Raw genomic sequence first — 21,909 nt, 5'->3', positions numbered from 1 at the left:
GCTCAGTGTGTAACAAACTCTCCTTCACTCATGACTTTTTCCTTTCTAATTCTCTTAACCTCCTGGCTCTTACTGAAACCTGGATCCAGCAGTCAGACACTACCGCTGCTGCTGCTCTTTCATATGGGGGACTACACTTCTCTCATACCCCAAGATCAGACAATAAGAGCAGGTGGAGGCGTTGGTCTGCTCCTATCACCAAAATGTACCTTTCAGATTATCCCTCAACTACCCTCACTAGTCTTCCCTTCTTTTGAGGTCCATGCCGTCAGACTCTACACCCCCTTTTCCATGCGAGTGGCGGTGGTATATCATCCTCCCGGCCCCTCCCATCAGTTCCTGGATCATTTTGCCACTTGGCTTCCACATTTTCTCTCCTGTGACATTCCTACCCTCATTATGGAAGATTTCAACATCCCCATTGCTCTTTCCCTCTCCCCATTTGCTACTCACCTTTTATCTCTAACCTCCTCGTTTGGCCTTTCGCAGCTTACTAATTCTCCAACGCATGAAGATGGAAACTCCCTCGACTTGGTCTTCTCTCGGCTTTGAACAGTGGATGATTTTGCAAACTCCCCTCTCCCGCTCTCTGACCACAATCTTCTTTCATTCTCTATCAAGAACTGCCAGGCCACTCGGGTCACCCCCACTGTCCATACTTATATAAACATACAGGCCATTTACACCCAGAAACTTATGAAGAATTTGCTGTCTTCATTGGCCCCTATCTCCTCCCTCTCATGTTCTGATTCTGCATTGAAGCATTACAATGAAACACTTCAAAGTGCCCTGGATGAATTTGCACCCCCTATAAATAGAACACCACAACACAGACGGCTACAACCCTGGCACACCCTGCAAACACGTTTCCTGCAGCGGTGCTCCAGGTGCGCCCAACGTCTGCGGAGAAAATCCAATCTACACGAAGATTTCATCCATTATAAGTTTATGCTTAGAACATACAACACTGCCCTTCACCTCTCCAAACAAACCTATTTCAACACCCTCATCACCTCACTTTCCAATAACCCGAATCGTCTCTTTGACACTTTTCATTCTCTACTCAACCCAAGAGTACAGGCCCCAACCACGGAGCTCCAAGCTGACGATCTGGCCAATTACTTCAAAGAAAAAATTGACCAGATTCGACAGGAAATTATCTCCCAATCACCTCATACCATGCACCGTCCTTCCTCCCACACTGCATCTAGCTCACTTTCTGATTTTGAACCAGTCACAGAAGAAGTAAGCAGGCTCCTTGCATTTTCTCGCCCAACCACTTGCACCAGTGACCCATTTCCGTCACATCTCCTCCAGTCCCTTTCCCCTGCTGTCACCCCTCACCTAACTAAAATATTTAACCTCTCTCTTCTGGTATCTTTCCCTCCTCATTTAAGTATGCCATCATACATTCACTACTTAAAAAACCATATCTCGACCAAAACTGTGCCGCTAACTATAGACCTGTCTCTAACCTTCCCTTCATCTCTAAACTCCTTGAATGCCTGGTCCACTCCCGTCTTATCCGCTATCTCTTTGATAACTCTCTTCTCGACCCTCTCCAATCCAGTTTCCGCTCTTTACACTCTACTGAAACTGCCCTCACTAAAGTCTCTAATGATCTACTAACAGCTAAATTAAATGGTCATTACTCCATGCTAATTCTCTTGGATCTCTCTGCAGCATTTGACACTGTGGATCATCAGCTCCTCCTCACTATGCTCCGTTCCATTAGCCTCAAGGACACCGTTCTCTCCTGGTTCTCCTCCTATCTCTCTGACCGCTCCTTTACTGTATCTTTTGCCGGTTCCTCCTCCACTCACCTTCCCCTTACTGTTGGGGTTCCTCAAGGATCGGTTCTAGGCCCCTTCCTCTTCTCCTTGTACACTGCCCCTATTGGTCAAACAATCAGTAGATTTGGTTTCCAGTACCATCTCTATGCTGATGACACCCAATTATACGCTTCTTCTCCTGACATCACGCCAGCCTTTCTAGAAAACATCGGCGATTGTCTAAACGCTGTGTCTAACATCATGTCCTCACTATATCTGAAACTGAACCTGTCAAAGACTGAACTCCTTGTGTTTCCACCCTCTACAAAATGTACCTATACCCGATATTGCCATTTCTGTGTGGTTCCACTATTACTCCCCAGCAACATGCCCGCTGTCTTGGGGTCATACTTGACTCCGAACTTTCCTTTGCCCCCCACATACGATCACTGGCTCGCTCTTGTCATCTGCACCTCAAAATCATTTCTAGAATTCGACCTTTTCTTACTTTCGACTCTGCAAAAACTCTTACTGTTTCTCTTATTCATTCTCGTCTCAACTATTGTAACTCTCTTCTAATCGGTCTCCCTCTTACCAAACTCTCCCCTCTCCAATCTGTCTTGAATGCTGCAGCCAGGATCATATTCCTCACCAATCGTTACACCGATGCCTCTACCTTGTGCCAGTCATTACACTGGCTACCCATCCACTCCAGAATTCAGTATAAACTTATTACCCTCACCCACAAAGCCCTCCATGGCTCAGCACCACCCTACATCTCCTCCCTTGTTTCAGTATACGACCCTACCCACGCCCTCCATTCTGCTGATGACCTGAGGTTAGCATCCTCAATAATCAGAACCTCCCACTCCCGTCTCCAAGACTTTACATGTGCTGCGCCAACTCTTTGGAATGCACTTCTCAGGTCAATGCAATTAGTCCCCAATCCCCACAATTTTAAGCGTGCGCATTTTTTCAGACTGGCCTATCGCCTCAACACATTAACCTAATCTATCCCTGTGTGGCACAGCCAAAAGTTTTACCATAACCAGGTTCCCCGCATCATGTTCCCACATGCTCTATGCATCCATTAGCCCTCTGTGTCTGTACTGTTACACACTTAACATTATGGCTGGTCCATACAATCAGGGCAACTGTTACCACCCACCTTTTGTGTCTACCTCTTTCCTCATACGAGACTATAAGCTTGCGAGCAGGGCCCTCATTCCTCTTGGTATTTGTTATAATCTTTGTGATTATTGTTATGCTGTAATGTCTATTGTCTGTACAAATCCCCTCTGAAATGTAAAGTGCTACGGAATATGTCGGCGCTATAGAAATAAAATTTATTAGTATTATAAATTTATTAATTAGTGCAAAAGCCCTTTTCACAAGTTCACACAATGTCTGCACCAGGAAAACTCCAGGGACATAAATTAAATTAATCCATAGGACCCAATTGACCAGACTGGACTCAAAGCAGGTTTCCGTCTATAAGGCTTAAGATGGAGTGCAACATTATACGTCCTAAAAAGCCCAAGAGATCCTGATCCCATAGGTGATGGACAGGTCTTTGCATTCCTTTAGCAATACAGACCCCTCCATACTCCTTAAGTCACTGACTGAACAATGGTTTGCCCATTATTCGGCCGGCAGCTGTCTCGCCCCTCACTCTCCTACACAGGGAGTGATCGTTCAGCTGATGAGAGATAGCTGCCACTAAACATGTCTAGCGGAGACTTATCTCTGAGGCAACAAAAGAATTAGAAGTCCGAAATCTGGCATGCCGGATCCTTAACTTCCCAACAATCATCTGTTTGGGAAGCCTATATACATTTGATAGTTGGCCAAACGCATTGATATTGGCGGGTATATCTAAACCGACACCCCCCAATGGCTGGGTTACTGCCAATTGCTTAGACCTATACAAGCCCTAATCATTCACAATCATCTATGACCGCAGGACGTGACTTCAAATAGCACTGAAGTATTTACAGAAGTGAAGGAAAACTGATGATTTATGGCAAAGGCGTCTGCACTTGACTCTAAGGACCACATCTGTCAATGTAATCAGAGCTATATAACACAATCGTATTCTCTGTTCTCTCATCCTTCTTTTGTTTCCTGTACATATTGTGAGGAATTGTGGTTTTTACAAGATCTCAGCGCTAGTTTTCATGAAGACAATATACAGTAGCTATGAAGTTTTATTCCAAGGTTCAGAACGTTGACTCCTCGTCAACGCCCAGAATTGTACGCTTTATGTATTTCCTTCAAGTGCACACAACTAAATTCTGCAATTAATTTAAAGGGAAGCTGTCACCAGGTTTGGCCGATACAAGTTACGGCCCCCGCCTTTCAGGGCTTATCTACAACATTCTATAATACTGTAGATAAGCCCCCAACCGACCTGCAAGAGAAGAAAAATAACTTTTATTATACTCACCTGTAGGGCAGTCCGGGCCGAGGGATGTCGCTCTTCTTGGTCCGGCGCCGCCCATCTTCTTGCAATGTCGTTCTCTTTCTTTGTTCGTGTGGATGACGCAACCCTGCATCGTCCAAACAGGCTCCCCGTCATCGCGCTCTTGCGCAGGCGTGCTTCTCTGCTCTGTGGAGGGCAGAGCAAACTACTGCAATACGCAGGCACCGGGAAAGGTCAGAGAGGCCCAGCGCCTGCACACTGCAGGATTTTGGTCTGCCCTCAACATATCAGATAAGTACGCCTGCGCAAGAGCGCGATGCGGGGGAGTCTGCGTGGATGATGCAAGGTTGCGACATCCACACGAACCAAGAAGGAGGACGACATTGCAAGAAGATGGGCGGCGCCGGACCAAAAAGAGCGACACCCCTCGGACGGGACCGCCCCACACAGGTGGAGTATAATAAAATTTATTTTTCTGCTCTTCCAGGTTGGGTTGGGGGCAGATAAACAGCATTATAGAATGCTGTAGATAAGCCCTGAAAGGCGGGGGCCGTAACTCTTATCGGCCAAACCTGGTAACAGGTTCACTTTAAGGAGTTTGTAGATAATTTGTTATAAGTTACATAGCCAAGGTTCATAGGTCCAGGAGCTGGAAAAATCACAAACATACTAGACAATTGTGTCCCATTCCTCTAGACATAGGGAACCTTACATATATCCATGTATTAGTAGAAGTCTTTTAAAAACAGACATTAGTTGGTGGACCTGCGTTCCTGAGCAGGAAGACTAGCGGTGGACCTGGTTAACGCTTGAAGAGGAGCATTGGAGGATTGTTAAGGTGGGTACACAATTATTTTTAAAGCTTTTCTTTTTTTTTTTTTTTTTGTAAATTCAGGGGTGGACAACTCACTTCAAAATATAGGAGCCATCTCACTTTTAACATCTGTACCCATAAGCCTCCATGAGAAAGGAGAGTCAACTGCTGCCACACACCTCTATTGGTGTGTCTACTGGAGGCAAGAAACGATTGGTCACTAAACCCATATAATTCTTCTTTCCGACATCATTATATGACAGGGAAAAGTTGGTATATCTCACAATTTGTATGGTGAGCTGTAGACCCAATGAAATATGCTTTAGGTTGTCGGTACCTGACAAGTGTTTGTCTATGCCCCTCACTGATAACATTGCCATTACTTCTCGGCCTTTTGGCTAAGATCAAGTGTAGTATCTTTCAAAAAGGGAACTCCGGTCCAGCAGTTCTGGTAGACTGTTACGTTATGCACACTACATTTGGTGCAATGTTTATTATGTTGGGTGGCTTGGGTGGCTTGTATAGTCATCAGGTGGACAACATGGCCCCCAAGTAACTAAGCCACTAGATTTGAAACCGGTTTGAAAGCACAAGGTGCAAAGTGCCCAAGGAGTGGTGACCCTTGGGTGCCCTAATTGACTGGGATTTTGAACCCCATTTGAATTTTGGAACATTGCCTTTCAAATGTTCTCACTTTTTGAGCACTAACCCTTTTTAAGGATGGGGAACATTTAAAATTCCCAGTCAAAAGTACAACCAGTATTACACTGGAAAATCCTTCATTATTTATTTTGATTGTTTCACTGTGTCTCACCGTTTTCACTGTGTGTCTGTGTACTTGGATTTGTTGGATGCAGTTCCCTTATGGGTTCCCTTCTGATAGGTCCAGAAGTGTGTGGGGTGAGAGTGTGTGAGCATCAGGGTCCGCTCCCCCATGAACCCTATTTCTCCTGTCTAAGGAGGAGAGCTGACAGTCATCGGCGCATAGTCCTATCTTGGGTGGGAGCCAAGGCAGATGCTAGGAATGAGATTGGGTCTTTCTTGGCTTCAGCTAGGGGAGGCTACTTGTTCCTGACCCTCATTGTGGTCTTCTTTCTTGGAGGAACGGGAATTGGTCTTTGGGTGCCTTTCTTCTGTCAGAGAGGGTTACAACTGACCGCATCCATGTGCACTTTTCTGTGGCACCTTTTAGTCATCTTTTAGTGCACTATGGGGACACTGAACGATCTTGGGTTTTCAACAAAAAAAAAATTGCCATACGTTTCTGAGTTGCCTCAGGAATTGCCTCCCAAACACTAAAATACAAACGTGATATTGTGACTGTCATCCTACTAAAAAAAACACTGGCTAAAATTCCATGCCTGATTTTACCGTTCACCTGAATGGGAGAATTCTGTCCGAAAAACTGACCACAGTAGGAAAATACAAATTTTTAATGTGGATTATTAGTGAGGGAAAAAATGTCCATGTGAAAAGCCCCATATAATATTATGCACCATATAATATTTGCCATACAAGGAAAAACAGATAACACAAATGTGTGAATATGGCCTAAACATTCTTGTGCCACCATTCCTTATACAGAATGAAGATTGACCACATTTCATCCAAAGATACATCATATTACCAGACAGTGAGACATGACCGCAATATGGGAAAAATATTACCGTGCGTGACCAGCAGCAACAGGCGCTCATGGTAACCATACATGACACTTAAAGAATTTCAAAAAAGTTCACAGGGGGACCCAAAAGCAGCAGTGGAGAAAATAAACAAATTTGGAATATGAGTCTACATCCATGGACAAGTTATGAGACTGATACAAATTTTGATTTTCACTAAGTTTGCTGGATCAGTCCTTGTGGTGGCAGTCTGCATTATCTCTAGATTGTTACGAAGAATGAACAGATGAAATGTCATTATTGTCATGAAAAATAACTTAATTACAAAAGAAAATATTTCCACTGAAATCTAGCCCTACAACAAAATGACCTGCTTTCAGCATTTCAGTGATCTTCTTATTAACTCAGGAGAAAGTATTAACCCCTTCACCCCCAAGGGTGGTTTGCACGTTCATGACCGGGCCAATTTTTACAATTCTGACCACTGTACCTTTATGAGGTCATAACTCTGGAACGCTAACATGGATCCCGGTGATTCTGACATTGTTTTCTCGTGACATATTGTACTTCATGTTAGTGGTAAAATTTCATTCAAATAACTTGCGTTTATTTGTGAAAAAAATGGAAATTTGGCAAAAATTTTGAAAATTTCGCAATTTTCCAACTTTGAATTTTTATGCTCTTAAATCACAGAGATAGGGCACACAAAAAACTTGATAAGTAACATTTCCCACATGTTTACTTTACATCAGCACAATTTTGGAACCAAAATTTTTTTTTGTTAGGAAGTTATAAGGGTTAAAAGTTGACCAGCGATTTCTCATTTTTACAACACCATTTTATTTTTAGGACCACATCACATTTGAAGCCACTTTGAGTGGTCTATATGATAGAAAATACCCAAAAGTGACACCATTCTAAAAACTGAACCCCTTAAGGTGCTCAAAACCACATTCAAGAAGTTTATTAACCCATTAGGTGCATCACAGGAATTTTTTTGAATATTTAAAAAGAAATGAACATCTAACTTTTTTTCACAAAAAAAATATTTCAGGTTCAATTTTTTTTATTTTACCAAGGGTAACAGGAGAAATTGGACTGCAAAAGTTATTGTGCAATTTGTCCTGAGTACGCTGATACCTGATTTGTGGGGGGGAACGACTGTTTCGGCGCATGGCAGAGCTCAGAATGGAAGGAGCGCCGTTTGACTTTTTCAATGCAAAATTGGCTGGAATTCAGATCGGACGCCATGTCACGTTTGGAGAGTCCCTGAACAGTGGAAACCCCCTACAAGTGACCCCATTTTGGAAACTAGACCCCCCAAGGAACTTATCTAGATATGTGGTGAGAACTTTGAACCCACAAGGGCTTTACAGAAGTTTATAATGTACAGCGGTACAATTAAAAAATCATATTTTTTCCACAAAAATGATCTTTTCACCCCAATTTTTATTTTACCAAGGGTAACAGGACCCTAAAAGTTATTGTGCAATTTGTCCTGAGTACGCTGATACCCCACATGTGGGGGTAAACCACTATTTGGGCGCATGGCAGAGCTCGGAAGGGAAGCAATGCCATTTGACGTTTTTGGCTGGAATTGAGATCGGACACCATGTCGCGTTTGGAAAACCCCTGATGTACCAAAACAGTGGAAACCCCCCACAAATGACACCATTTTGGAAACTAGACCCCCTAAGGAACTTATCTAGATGTGTGGTGAGAACTTTGACCCCCCCCAGTGCTTCACAGAAGTTTATAATGCCCGGGCGTGAAAATAAATAATTCGGATTTTTTCCACAAACATGATCTTTTAGTCACCATTTTTTTATTTTCCCAAGGGTACCAGGAGAAATTGGACCCCAAAAGTTGTTGTCCAATTTGTCCTGAGTATGCTGATACCCCATATGTGGGAGAAAACTACTGTATGGGCACACGTCGGGGCTCGGAAGGGAAGTAGTGACGTTTTGGAATGCAGACTTTGATGGAATGGTCTGCGGGTGTCATGTTGCCTTTGGAGAGCCCCTAATGTACCTAAACAGTGGAAACCCCCCACAAATGACACCATTTTGTAAACTAGACCCCCCCAAGGAACTTATCTAGATGTGTGGTGAGCACTTTGAACCCCCCAGTGCTTCACAGAAGTTTATAACGCCCGGGCGTGAAAATAAAAAATTCGTATTTTTTCCACAAACATGATCTTTTAGTCACCATTTTTTTATTTTCCCAAGGGTAACAGGAGAAATTGGACCCCAAAAGTTGTTGTCCAATTTGTCCTGAGTATGCTGATACCCCATATGTGGGTGAAAACTACTGTATGGGCACACGTCGGGGCTCGGAAGGGAAGTAGTGACGTTTTGGTATGCAGACTTTGATGGAATGGTCTGCGAGTGTCATGTTGCCTTTGGAGAGCCCCTAATGTACCTAAACAGTGGAAACCCCCCACAAATGACCCCATTTTGAAAACTAGACCCACTAAGGAACTTATCCAGATGTGAGGTGAGCACTTTGAACCCCCAAGGGCTTCACAGAAGTTTATAATGCCAGGGCATGAAAATAAAAAAATCGTATTTTTTCCAGAAACATGATCAATTAGTCCCCAATTTTTTCATTTTCCCAAGGGTAACAGGAGAAATTGGACCCCAAAAGTTGTTGTCCAATTTGTCCTGAGTATGCTGATACCCCATATGTGGGAGAAAACTACTGTATGGGCACACGTCGGGGCTCGGAAGGGAAGTAGTGACGTTTTGGAATGCAGACTTTGATGGAATGGTCTGCGGGTGTCATGTTGCCTTTGGAGAGCCCCTAATGTACCTAAACAGTGGAAACCCCCCACAAATGACACCATTTTGTAAACTAGACCCCCCAAGGAACTTATCTAGATGTGTGGTGAGCACTTTGAACCCCCCAGTGCTTCACAGAAGTTTATAACGCCCAGGCGTGAAAATAAAAAATTCGTATTTTTTCCACAAACATGATATTTTAGTCACCATTTTTTTATTTTCCCAAGGGTACCAGGAGAAATTGGACCCCAAAAGTTGTTGTCCAATTTGTCCTGAGTATGCTGATACCCCATATGTGGGTGAAAACTACTGTATGGGCACACGTCGGGGCTCGGAAGGGAAGTAGTGACGTTTTGGTATGCAGACTTTGATGGAATGGTCTGCGAGTGTCATGTTGCCTTTGGAGAGCCCCTAATGTACCTAAACAGTGGAAACCCCCCACAAATGACCCCATTTTGAAAACTAGACCCACTAAGGAACTTATCCAGATGTGAGGTGAGCACTTTGAACCCCCAAGGGCTTCACAGAAGTTTATAATGCCAGGGCATGAAAATAAAAAAATCGTATTTTTTCCAGAAACATGATCAATTAGTCCCCAATTTTTTCATTTTCCCAAGGGTAACAGGAGAAATTGGACCCCAAAAGTTGTTGTCCAATTTGTCCTGAGTATGCTGATACCCCATATGTGGGAGAAAACTACTGTATGGGCACACGTCGGGGCTCGGAAGGGAAGTAGTGACGTTTTGGAATGCAGACTTTGATGGAATGGTCTGCGGGTGTCATGTTGCCTTTGGAGAGCCCCTAATGTACCTAAACAGTGGAAACCCCCCACAAATGACACCATTTTGTAAACTAGACCCCCCAAGGAACTTATCTAGATGTGTGGTGAGCACTTTGAACCCCCCAGTGCTTCACAGAAGTTTATAACGCCCAGGCGTGAAAATAAAAAATTCGTATTTTTTCCACAAACATGATATTTTAGTCACCATTTTTTTATTTTCCCAAGGGTACCAGGAGAAATTGGACCCCAAAAGTTGTTGTCCAATTTGTCCTGAGTATGCTGATACCCCATATGTGGGTGAAAACTACTGTATGGGCACACGTCGGGGCTCGGAAGGGAAGTAGTGACGTTTTGGTATGCAGACTTTGATGGAATGGTCTGCGAGTGTCATGTTGCCTTTGGAGAGCCCCTAATGTACCTAAACAGTGGAAACCCCCCACAAATGACCCCATTTTGAAAACTAGACCCACTAAGGAACTTATCTAGATGTGAGGTGAGCACTTTGAACCCCCAAGGGCTTCACAGAAGTTTATAATGCCAGGGCATGAAAATAAAAAAATCGTATTTTTTCCAGAAACATGATCAATTAGTCCCCAATTTTTTCATTTTCCCAAGGGTAACAGGAGAAATTGGACCCCAAAAGTTGTTGTCCAATTTGGCCTGAGTACGATGACACCCCATATGTGGGAGAAAACTACTGTATGGACACACGTCGGGGCTCGGAAGGGAAGCAGTGACGTTTTGGAATGCAGACTTTGATGGAATGGTCTGCGGGTGTCATGTGCGTTTGGAGAGCCCCTGATGTACCTAAACTATTGAAACTCCCCACAAGTGACCCCATTTTGGACACTAGACCCCCCACGGAACTTATCTAGATGTGTGGTGAGCACTTTGAACCCCCAAGTGCTTCACAGAAGTTTATAACACTCGGACGTGAAAATAAAAAAATCATTTTTTTCCACAAAAATGATATTTTTGCCCCCAATTTTTTATTTTCCTAAGGGTAACAGGAGAAATTGGACCCCAAAAATTGTTTTGCAATTTGTCCTGAGTAGGCTGATACCCTAAATGTTGGGGTAAAACACTGTTTGGGCGCATGGCAGAGCTTGGAAGGGAAGGAGCACCATTTGACTTTTTCAACTCAGAATTGGCTGGAATTGAGATCAGACGCCATATTGCATTTGGAGAGCCCCTGATGTGCCCAAACAGTGGAAACCCCCAATTATAACTCCAACCCTAACCCCAACACACCCCTAACCCTAATCTGAGCCCTAACCCTAGCCCTAACCCTAGCCCTAACCCTAGCCCTAACCCTAGCCCTAACCCTAAGGCTGTGTGCACACGCTGCGGATTTTGCTGCGGTTCCGCAGCGGTTTTGGCTGCTGCGGACCCCAGTACCATGATTCCCTATGGGAATCAAAAACCGCAGTGCAGACGGTGCGGAATTTTCCGCGCGGATTATTTGCGGTTTTCAATCCGCAGAAAGAATTGACATGTCAATTCTTTCTGCGGATTCTCCTGCGGTTTGCCATCTCCTCTAATGAGGAGATGAAAAACCGCAGGACAAAACCGCAGAGCAATCTGCAGGTAAAACCGCAGGTCTTTTGACCTGCGGTTTCACCTGCGGATTTTACAAAATCCGCGCGGATGAATCCGCACCTAATCCGCAGCGTGTGCACACAGCCTTACCCTAACGGGAAAATGGAGATAAATACTTTTTTAGTTTTATTATTTTTCCCTAACTAAGGGGGTGATAACGGGGGGTTTGACTTACTATTTATGGTGGTTTTTTTGTTTGGCGGCTGTCACACGCTAAAAGACGCTTTTTATTGTAAAATAGTTTTTGCATCACCACATTTTGAGAGCTATAATTTTTCCGTATTTTGACCCACTGAGTCATGTGAGGTCTTATTTTTTGCGGGACGAGTTGACGTTTTTATTGGTACCATTTTCGGGCACGTGACATTTTTTGATCGCTTTTTATTCCTATTTTTGGGACGCAGAATGAACAAAAACCAGCGTTTCATGAATTTCTTTTGGGGGGGTGCGTTTACACCGTTCCGCGGGCGGTAAAATCGATAAAGCGGTTTTATTCTTCGGGTCAGTACGGTTACAGCGATACCTCATTTAGGTCGTTTTTTTATGTTTTTGTCGGTTTTATGCAATGAAAACTATTTTATATAAAAAATAATTATTTTTGCATCGCTTTATTCTGCGAGCTATAACTTTTTTATTTTTTCGCTGATGATGCTGTGTGGCGGCTCGTTTTTTGCGGGACAAGATGACGTTTTCAGCGGTACCATGGATATTTATATGCGTCTTTTTGATCGCGCGTTATTACACTTTTTGTTTGGCGGTATGATAATAAATCATTATTTTTTGCTTCGTTTTTTATTTTATTTTTTAAGGGGTTCGCTAAAAGGGTTAACTAATGGGACAGTTTTATAGGGCGGGTCATTACGGACGCGGCGATACCTAATATGTGTACTTTTATTGTTTTTTTTATTATTATTTTCAAAAAATGAATTTATTGGGGAATATTTTTTTTTTTTTTTTACTAATTTATTTGGCGATTTTTTTTAATTTATTTTTACATTTTTTTTTTTTTTTTTTTTTACTTTATTACATAGTCCCAGGTGGGACATCACTGTCCTGTGACAGATCGCTGATCTGTCACATCACAGATCACTGTGACAGATCAGCAATCTGTCACAGGCATTGAAGCAGACTTCCTCTTGCCTGCGCTTTGCAGGCACTGAGGAAGCCAGCTTCCTCATGTCCCCGAAGGCCCCCGTCGCCATCTTGGATTCGGGGGCCTGGAGGATAGGAGCCCCCCGCAGCAGCGCTGCACATTGCACTGCCGTGGGGGGCTCAGGGAAGCAAGGAGGGAGCCCCCTCCCTGCCGATGCTTCCCTTTAACTCCCGGTACACCGCGATCATGTTTGATCGCGGTGTGCAAGGGGTTAACGTGTCGGGGGCGGTCCGTGACCGCCCCTGACACATAGTGCCGGGTGTCAGCTGTGATAATCAGCTGACACCCGGCCGCGATCAGCGGCGCTCACCACGTGGGCGCCGCTGATCGCGGTAGACATACTATCCCGTCCATGGGCATAGGGGCCTGGGCCCCATGGACGGGATAGTACGTCTGATGTCAGGAAGGGGTTAATGAGGACAAGCAAGCCATGTTGGAATATGTTTGGTGCAACAATTCCATTCCTGTATATGAGTGTTTAGTTGCTAGATTTGTATGCTGTTCATAAAGTTAGAACAAAAAAAATAAAAAACTCCAAGAGGCTCACACAGGGAGAACATGTGACTGTAGTTCCTGTTTTTCCTGTGTCTGTGTATGAGAGAAGCAGCCTGCTGTAGATGATGCACAGATACAGACACAAATGATTTACTGCTGATCTGTTAAGCTTATCATATATTGTTCCTGTTTGTTCCTGAATAAAGCTCTGCTGTCACAAGCTTGGAGAGTATCCTGAATAATCCGAAGCCAGCAGGTTATGGGCCCAGAGTGAAACAGAACCCCAGAGTAACACAGCAACAGAATCCCAGAGTAAAAGCAGCACAGAGCAACAGAGAAGATGTCCACTAGCAGCAATCCTGTCAAGTTCTCAGTGCCAAGCCTCACTAACCAGAACTACCAGTCCTGGAAATTCAAGGTGAAGATGCTGCTCATAAGAGAAGGTACGTGGAAATATACTCAGGAACAAGTGCCTCATCCATTACCAGATGATTGGATAGAGAAGGATGTCAAAGCACAATCTCCCTCAGTGTAGATGATAATCAGATTGTGCATGTATGCAAGTGTGCAACTACAAAGGAGATGTGGGATGAGTTACAGAAAGTGCATGAAAGATCAAATCTCAGCAATAATCTTTATCTCATGAGAAAGCTGTATCAGTCTAAGCTAAGTGATGTACAGAATATGCAGGACTATATAAGAAACACCCTAGAGATTGTGGAGCATCTCAGGGGTATTGGAGAAGAAATTAAAGATTTTCATATTGCTGCACTTCTATTAAGTGGTCTTCCGGAAAGTTATGACACACTCGTGACTGCACTAGATGCACGGCCAGATGATGAGCTGACACTAGAGAATGTTAAAGGCAAACTTGTGGATGAATTCAAGAGAAAAATGCAGTATGTAAGAAGCAGTAATGAATCCAGAGCATCTGCAAAGCATACATGGCATACAGATTCTGGTGCAAGAAGTCATATGGCAAATAACAAGGATTTCTTCACTGACCTTAATGAAAGCAAGTCAGAAAAGGTCATCTTAGCTAATAGTCACTATATGACTTCAGAAGGAGTAGGAGACTACTACCTCCACTGTCCAGTTTTCTCAGCACAAAGCAGAAAGATCCCAATAAAGGATGTTCTCTATGTTCCTAGCCTTGAAAGCAATCTTCGGTCAATAAAGAAGCTCACGCAAAAGAGGAATGTAGTTACTTTTAAAGATAACGGCTGCATCATCTCAAAGAAGGGTCACGCTCTTGAAAAAAAAAATCCAAGATGAACTTTATCAGCTAGAATGCAAAGAGAGAGTGTACAGTGCTAGACAAGATCTACATAAGAACTGTATCCATGTATGGCTATAGCGAAACTCAAAAGGGATACAGAATCCTGCACCCAGAGACCAACACAGTAACAATCAGCAGAGAAGTAGTGATTGATGAAAACTCTGTATCGCTCAAATTCCATGAAGTTACACCAGTTATTCAACCTAAGAAGCAAGAACAAGAATCTCAATAACCAAACCCTGACACCGAAAAGGAAAACACTGAAGTGTGGATAAGCTCTGAAGCCACCAAGGAAGACACAGAAGGAAGAACCAAGTCAACCTCTAATCAGTGCATATATGGGTGTGACCGCCCTCTTTTGAGCTGGGAAAACACTTCTTGCCTGGTCTAAGCTTTTACTAGTGAGTCAGTCACTCGATCCTTGTTCACATTCACGTCACTTGGCAAGTGAAAAGGTTTTAAATACTAGAGTAGGGACTGTCCCACAAGGGTTGCCGTGACGTAGCGGGATGGCTTGTACATTATTTTGATCAAAATTATGTTTACTAAATACCCTTATTATTATTATTACCTTTATGCATTATTTGCAGTTTATTTTTTACTTTTTAGCTCAGGATATTTGTGTTTTTGCTTTTTGTTTTCTCCAATCAGGAGATCAGAAAGGCCAAAAAAAGGTATCCCTGCTAGACGCCATTCTTATATGGTCAGAACACTTCCTGAACCAGACCCACAGTCATGGCAAGAGATGCAAAAGCTGCCTGTCCACGAGAAGCAGAAGTGGATAAATGTCACTAATGAGGAGACGGAGTCCCTTCACCAACTCCAGACATGGGAGCTTACTGAGCTACCACAATGAAAAGGGAAATTGCAAAGCTAGGTGAAATTCTCAACCAGCACTTTGAGACTAAGGACCTTGGAAATGTGACATATTATTTGGGAATTCAAATCCAGAGAGAGGAAGATGGGAGTTTTCTTCTCAACCAAAGTTCTAAAATTTCCACAATACTAAACCAGTTTGGAATGTTAGAAGCAAAAGGTGCGTCAACACCAATCGACCCGTCCTACTTAAAAGTTGAACGGAGAAGATCTGCTACCCAGCAATGAGAGTTACAGGCAAGCAGTGGGGGCGCTTCTGTACATAGCAACCACAACTCGTCCGGATATCACAGCCACACTCGGAATTCTCTGCCGACGTGTAAGCAAGCCACTCCAAAGAGACTGCAATGCAATTAAGAGAATTCTTAAATATCTTAAACTCAAAGGCTAAATCTTAAGATATCTGCATCAGGAGATCTCATTCTCGGAGGTTGTGGATGCAGATTGGCCTGAGATTCAAGTGATCGGAAATCAACAAGTAATTACTTTTTCAAGTTAGGAGAAAATTCAATTTCTTGGTCCAGCAGAAAACAAGTGTCAGTCACATTATCTTCTACAGAAGCAGAATATATGTCCACTGCTTATGCAAATCAAGAAGTAATTTGGTTGAAACAACTTTTGGAAGGTTTCGGCAAGCCATTAGCTCAACCAACAGTTATCTATGCGGACACCAAGGATGCATTAAACTTGCCAGCAATGAGAAGATTAGTGCAAGGACTAAGCACGTTGATTAAAAATGTCACCACTTACGTGACTTAGTGGAACGTGGTATACTTGAGTTTGTTTATTGCGAGTCTGACAAGATGATAGCTGATGATATGATAAAGCCATTATCAAGAGCCAAGTTTGTGGATTTCAGAACCGCTATGGGACTAACAGAATAAGTAGTTGTTGGGTGGGGATGTATGAATATGTTTGGTGCAACAACTCCATTCCTGTCTACGAGTGTTTAGTTGCTAGATTTCTATTCTGTTCATAAAGTTAGAACAAAAAAAAAAACTCCTAGAGGCTCACACAGGGAGAGCATGTGACTGTATTTCCTGTTCTTCCTGTGTCTGTGTATGAGAAAAGCAGCCTGCTGTAGATGCTGCACAGATAGAAACACAAAAATGATTTATTCCTGATCTATTAAACTTATCATATATTGTTTCTCATTGTTCCTGAATAAATAACCTCTGTTGTCACACGCTTGGAGAGTATCCTGAATAATCTACTGCCAACAAGCCAACTGCATTATAAGAGTAAGTTCACACTAGGCGTTTTTTCACTTTTTTTTCCTGCAGCAAAACATGATCTGTTGTTAGGAAAGAATCTGAAGAAGAAAAAAATAAAAAAAAAAGCATGTTTTCTTATTTTTTCTTGCGTTTTTGCTGAATTTTGTGTCCTTTTTTGCTGCGATTTTGGCATGCTAGATTTGTCACTTGCGCAAGCTGTTAAAAAAAGTCCTATTCTATAGAATCAGATTTTGTCACAAAAACACAGCAAAACCTGATACCTGCGTTTTTTCTGCGTTTTTTTCACCATCCATTCATTTCGATGCGTGAAAAACGCTGAAAAAACTCTGAAAGAAGTGACATGCTCCATTAGGCCTCTTTCACACATCCATCTGTCACCATGAGTCAAAATCCGCCGTTTTGCCAAAAAACGGATCCGCCATTTTTATTGGCCAATCCGTTTTTTTCCCCATCGACTTGCATTATCGGCGCATCTTGACGGATGGTCATCCGTTGGATCCGTTTTTTTACGGATCCGCCAAAATTTTGGCGTCCGCAGACATGACAGGGAGGACACTGCAATGTTTTTTTGCTGGCCGGATTCGCATTTGTACACTGCGCATGCCTGGAAGAATTGCCTCTGGCGGAAATTTAACGCTGAAAAAAATTCTCTCTCTCTCGCACACGTTGCTTTCAAAACAGTTGCGGATCCGTGTCCCGCCATTTTCTTGGATTGCAACTGATGAAAAAAATGTATGTGTGAAACAGGCCTTATGCAAAGCACAAAATCTTGATGATAAAAAAAAAAAAATGTGTGTGCGCCTGAGATTTTTGAAATCTCAAAGACTTTTCTGGTACTGTAAAACACAGCTGACTTTTTGCATTAAAATATGCATTAAAAAAATGCTGCAAAAACGCCCAGTGTGAACTTAGCCTAAGAGCAGACTGGTTACTTTAACAGGGGACTCAAGCTTGCAATCATTGTCCTCTTCTGTTCACCATGGCTACCATCAAGGAAACACATGCAGTCATCATTGCGCTGCATCAACAGCTTTACAGGCAAAGACATTGCTGCATGCAAAATTGCCCCTAAATTAACTATTTATCTGATCAACAAGAACTTCAAAGAGAGAGGTTCAATTGCTGTGAAGAAGGCTTTAGAGACCCCAAGAAAGGAAAGTCTCCTAAAGAGGATTTAGCTTCAGGATCATTTCAACACCAGGTCAGAGCTTGCTCAAGAATATCAGCAAGCAACTGTCAGTACATCGGCATGCTGTGAGGCAAAGGCTTTTGGAGGCTGGCCAGATTTCTAGAAGCGCAGCAAAGAAGCCACTTCTCTAAAAGAAAACCACTAAGGGCGGATTAACATACTGTAGGAAGTAAAGGGACTGCCTGCAAAGAACTGGGGTAAAATAATTTTCTCTGATGAAGCCCCAATCAGGCTGTTTGGGACTTATGGAAGAATGAATGTCCAGAGAAGAAATGGTGAGCACTACCAGTCCTGTGTCATGCCAATTAACCATTTTTCTAATTAACAAGAATTTGAAAGAGAGGGATTCAATTGCTATGAAGAAGGCTTCAGAGTCCCCAAGAAAGGACCATCTCCTAAAGAGGATGCAGCTTCAGGATCAGCTCAACTTACAAGTGCAGAGCTTGCTCAAGAATGACAGCAGGCAAAAGTCCGCACATCTGAATGCACAATGCAGTGGCATTTGGAGGCTGGCCTGGTGTCAAGAAGAGCAGCAAAGAAGTCACTTTTCTCAAAGAAAATCATCAAGGTTGGACTGCTATACTGCATGAAGTTAAGAGACTGACAAGCAGAGGACTGGGGTAAAGTTACTTTTTCTGATGAAGCCTCCTTCGGACTATGAAGGGGGCTTCATCACATAAAAATAACTTGACCCAATCCTCTACAATCCAATCCCTGTACTAAGCTATTTTCTGCGATTAAGCCCCATTCAGGTTGTTTGGGACAATCTGGAAGAATGACTGTCCGGAGAAGTAAAGGTATTACCATGAGTCCTGTGTCATGCCAACAATAAAGCATCCTGAGACCAGTCATGTGTGGGGTCACTTTCAGTAATGGAGTGGAGCTCATTCAACATTTTGCCGATGTACACGGCCATGAATAAAGAATGGTTTCTAATCATCTTCCAAAAGCAATTTCTCCCAAAGATCCAGGAAAGATTTGGCAATGAACAGTGCTTTTTCCAGCATGATGGAGACTATGTCACAAGGCACTGTGAACAAAACATTGAAGTTTTGGATACATGGCAAGGAAAATCTATAGATCTCAATCCCAATGAGAACCTGTGGTCAAACCCCACAAAGTGGTTGGATCAACAAAAACACAAAAATTGTGATAAACTCAGAGCACTGATGAGGCAAGAATGGGCGGTCATAAGTGATTTGGCCCAGATGCTGATACCCATCTGCCAGGGCGAAGGTCATCAGTCAGGATTTGCCAGGGCGAAGGGCAGAAGTCATGAAAAATAAGGGTCAACACCATAAATACTGAGTCTTTCCATAAACGATGTATTTGTCACGAAAAGTTTAAAAACTCTCACAAATTACTGTACTTCAGGAACCATAGAAACATCTTAGTAAAAGAACTAAAAAACACAAACAATAAACTCTGTGAAAACCAAAACTTGAATCAGTCTCAAAGCTTTTGGCCTTGACGGTATTAGAAATATATATATTATTTATTATATTAGGTGGAGAGTTTAAAGTGCAAAAATCCTGTGTTGGGCTGTATAGAAATGTAATATTTACATAAGCCATTGTTATTATAAGGCCAGTTCCATTCCCCTTCTCATAGAGAAATAATGCGAGGAAATCCATGCATACCAGAGTACAGAAGATGCATTGGCATTGTGATATTGTGGTCATTTGTTCCACTGGATACTCTCCAAGGCAAAGTTTGCAGGAAACTAGTGGGTCTAAAGCCAAATCCCACGTAGGCCGGTATCTTGCTGTAGTCATGGCAGGTTAATCTAAGAGCAAAAAAAACAATGCATCAGTTAAAGAACATCCATAGAAATAACAGTACAGCTATATGTATAGGCCGCAGAGAAGGATACTGTACTGCTACATGCCTGGCATCCCTGGTCCTGTATGTTCCAAAGTATTATTGTGAATATATAAGCAATGGGGCACTGATCTCATGAACTATACAAGTCGGGTTAGGACGATTTCTATAGGCAAAGACATACTGCAATATTGAAAACTTTGAAAAATATCACTCAGGATATGAGCCACCTGTATAAAATAGCCTTCCTCCTCGGTTAACAGAAGAATATATTGAATGAGGGACCCTTCTCTGATACTTCTAAAGTTGCCTTCCGAAATCAAGCCCTTGAAGAAAATGTGTCATCAGAAAATGAGCTGCTGTTTAAATCAGGTTTTTACGTTAAAAAAATTGTCCACTACTTGGCCAAACCCTTCTCACACCCAACAGCCCCGATAAAATTAAAAAGCTTATACTTGTCTCCCATGCGGGCGCCGTTCCGGCAGTGCCGGCACTCGCATTCCTGGGGCTCTAGAGCGGTTGTTATGACACGTGAGCCCGGCGGCCAATCAGCACTGGCGTCACTGTCCACGCCTTCGTACGAATTCATGAAGAGCAAGTCAGAGATCAGCCGCAGCCTTCATTTCCTCTTCATGTTCAATTTGAACGAAAGTAGGGACAGTGACGTCAGCGCTGACTGGGTGCCGGGCTCATGTGTCAAGAGAAATGCACGTGAGTCCCAGGAACGCGAGTGCTGCTGGGAATCTTGGGCATGCGCAGGCGTTCTCTGCGGCTCTCATGCCCAAGATTCCCAGCCCCGCAGTGTGAATAAATCATAAGCGACTGCGGGCGGGATCTCTGGCAGCGCGTCCACGCAGGTGCGATAGCCAGGCCATGAAGTGATGTGAGAACGGGCAGCGCTAACTGCGCATGCCCAAGAAAATATATTACAGGGCAGGCGCCAGCATTTGAAATTGAACAGAGGAGGCGGAGCAAAGCATAAGGACGAAATGAATGATGGATGCGAGGCGCCTGTGTCAGAGGGGGAAAGACCTGCCCCCCGGTCAAAATTCTGGTATGTCTGACCAATTTTATAAACGATTATTTCTGCGGTGGAAGGGGAGCTAAATAAAAGAGCCACCTAGACAGAATGCAGCATTTGTGCTGCACAAGGTGGCTCTTTTACTTTAAAACGCTTGGGTGGGTGACAGGTTCCCTTTAAGTATAAGTTTATCAGGGACAAACATTTAGATCAAGAAGGGGTTGTCCTAGTAATGGACAACCCCTTTAAATGTATTTTATTTTTATTTTTTTTCTCAACATCACAATCCGTACTAACATTTTCACACTACACCCTGCACCGGATTGTGATAGGTGCACATACAGTGCCCAAAACTCTCTTGGTCATCAGTGTCCAGTCATATCTGGAGATATCACAGCCACCACTGCACTCCATCACTAGTAATCTTTTGGCCCACTCTCCCTCACATAATCTTTGTCTAATTTTTTTTTTGAGTCATGTGTTTAAAGTTTCACCTAGCAGTACTTCCCTCTTTTCAAACTCCCCTGATGAAGCTGGGTGAAACACATGAAGGGGTGTTTCTTATCCTTAACTATTTAGCATGTGGTTTGTCAGCTATAGAATACATTGCAGCATATTTATACTTTCTTCTTTTATATCTTTGCATAGGGCCAGCGTCTTTGTGCTTTTTTTAATTGTGATTTATTTTATTCTGTAAATCCATAGCCATTTTTTTAATTTGGCTTTTATAATAAGTAGGAATAAAAGGTGTCACCGGTCATTGTATTCCTGCCTGTGATGAGAATGAGACATGTGAAAACATTTAGTACAAAATAGCCCTATAGGCCGGCGTAGAAAATGCAAGATTTCTATTTTTTTTCTTCAATACAAATTAAGATATGAAAAAAATGTCCAAAATATTTTTAAAAGAAATGTGTCGTCATTTTCGCTTGATACTTTCCCTTTTCATTAAAGAGGACCTGTCGCCAAATCAAAAGTAGCAAGATTTTTGTGCTGCAGATGGGCTGCGGTATGTAAACTTTTGAGCTCACCTGCATGTATACAGGGTCT

General features: G+C 42.9%; 1 protein-coding gene and 1 pseudogene across 7 annotated transcripts in view; one reads left to right on the top strand and one right to left on the bottom strand.

The window, feature by feature from the left end:
• Positions 1-21,909, bottom strand: part of RNF144A (ring finger protein 144A) — a 190,853-nt gene that overhangs the window by 50,825 nt on the left and 118,119 nt on the right. For 4 of the 7 annotated variants that reach the window (XM_073568171.1, XM_073568172.1, XM_073568170.1 and 1 more), the window contains one exon: positions 19,658-19,803. The exons of the other annotated variants lie outside the window; for them this stretch is intronic. In XM_073568171.1, coding sequence (XP_073424272.1) covers positions 19,658-19,792 — 135 coding nt within the window. In that variant the 5' untranslated portion in view covers positions 19,793-19,803. The remainder of the gene's footprint in view (positions 1-19,657; positions 19,804-21,909) is intronic. 7 annotated transcript variants of the gene reach the window in all.
• On the top strand, positions 5,387-5,487 carry LOC141083877 (U2 spliceosomal RNA; annotated as a pseudogene).

The sequence above is a fragment of the Dendrobates tinctorius genome, unplaced genomic scaffold (genome assembly GCF_039654945.1).
Source record: "Dendrobates tinctorius isolate UK_male_01 unplaced genomic scaffold, ASM3965494v1 ptg000021l, whole genome shotgun sequence".
Lineage (NCBI taxonomy): Eukaryota > Metazoa > Chordata > Amphibia > Anura > Dendrobatidae > Dendrobates > Dendrobates tinctorius.
The sequence above is the reverse complement of the archived record's forward strand: the minus strand, read 5'-3'. Positions and strand labels throughout refer to the sequence as shown.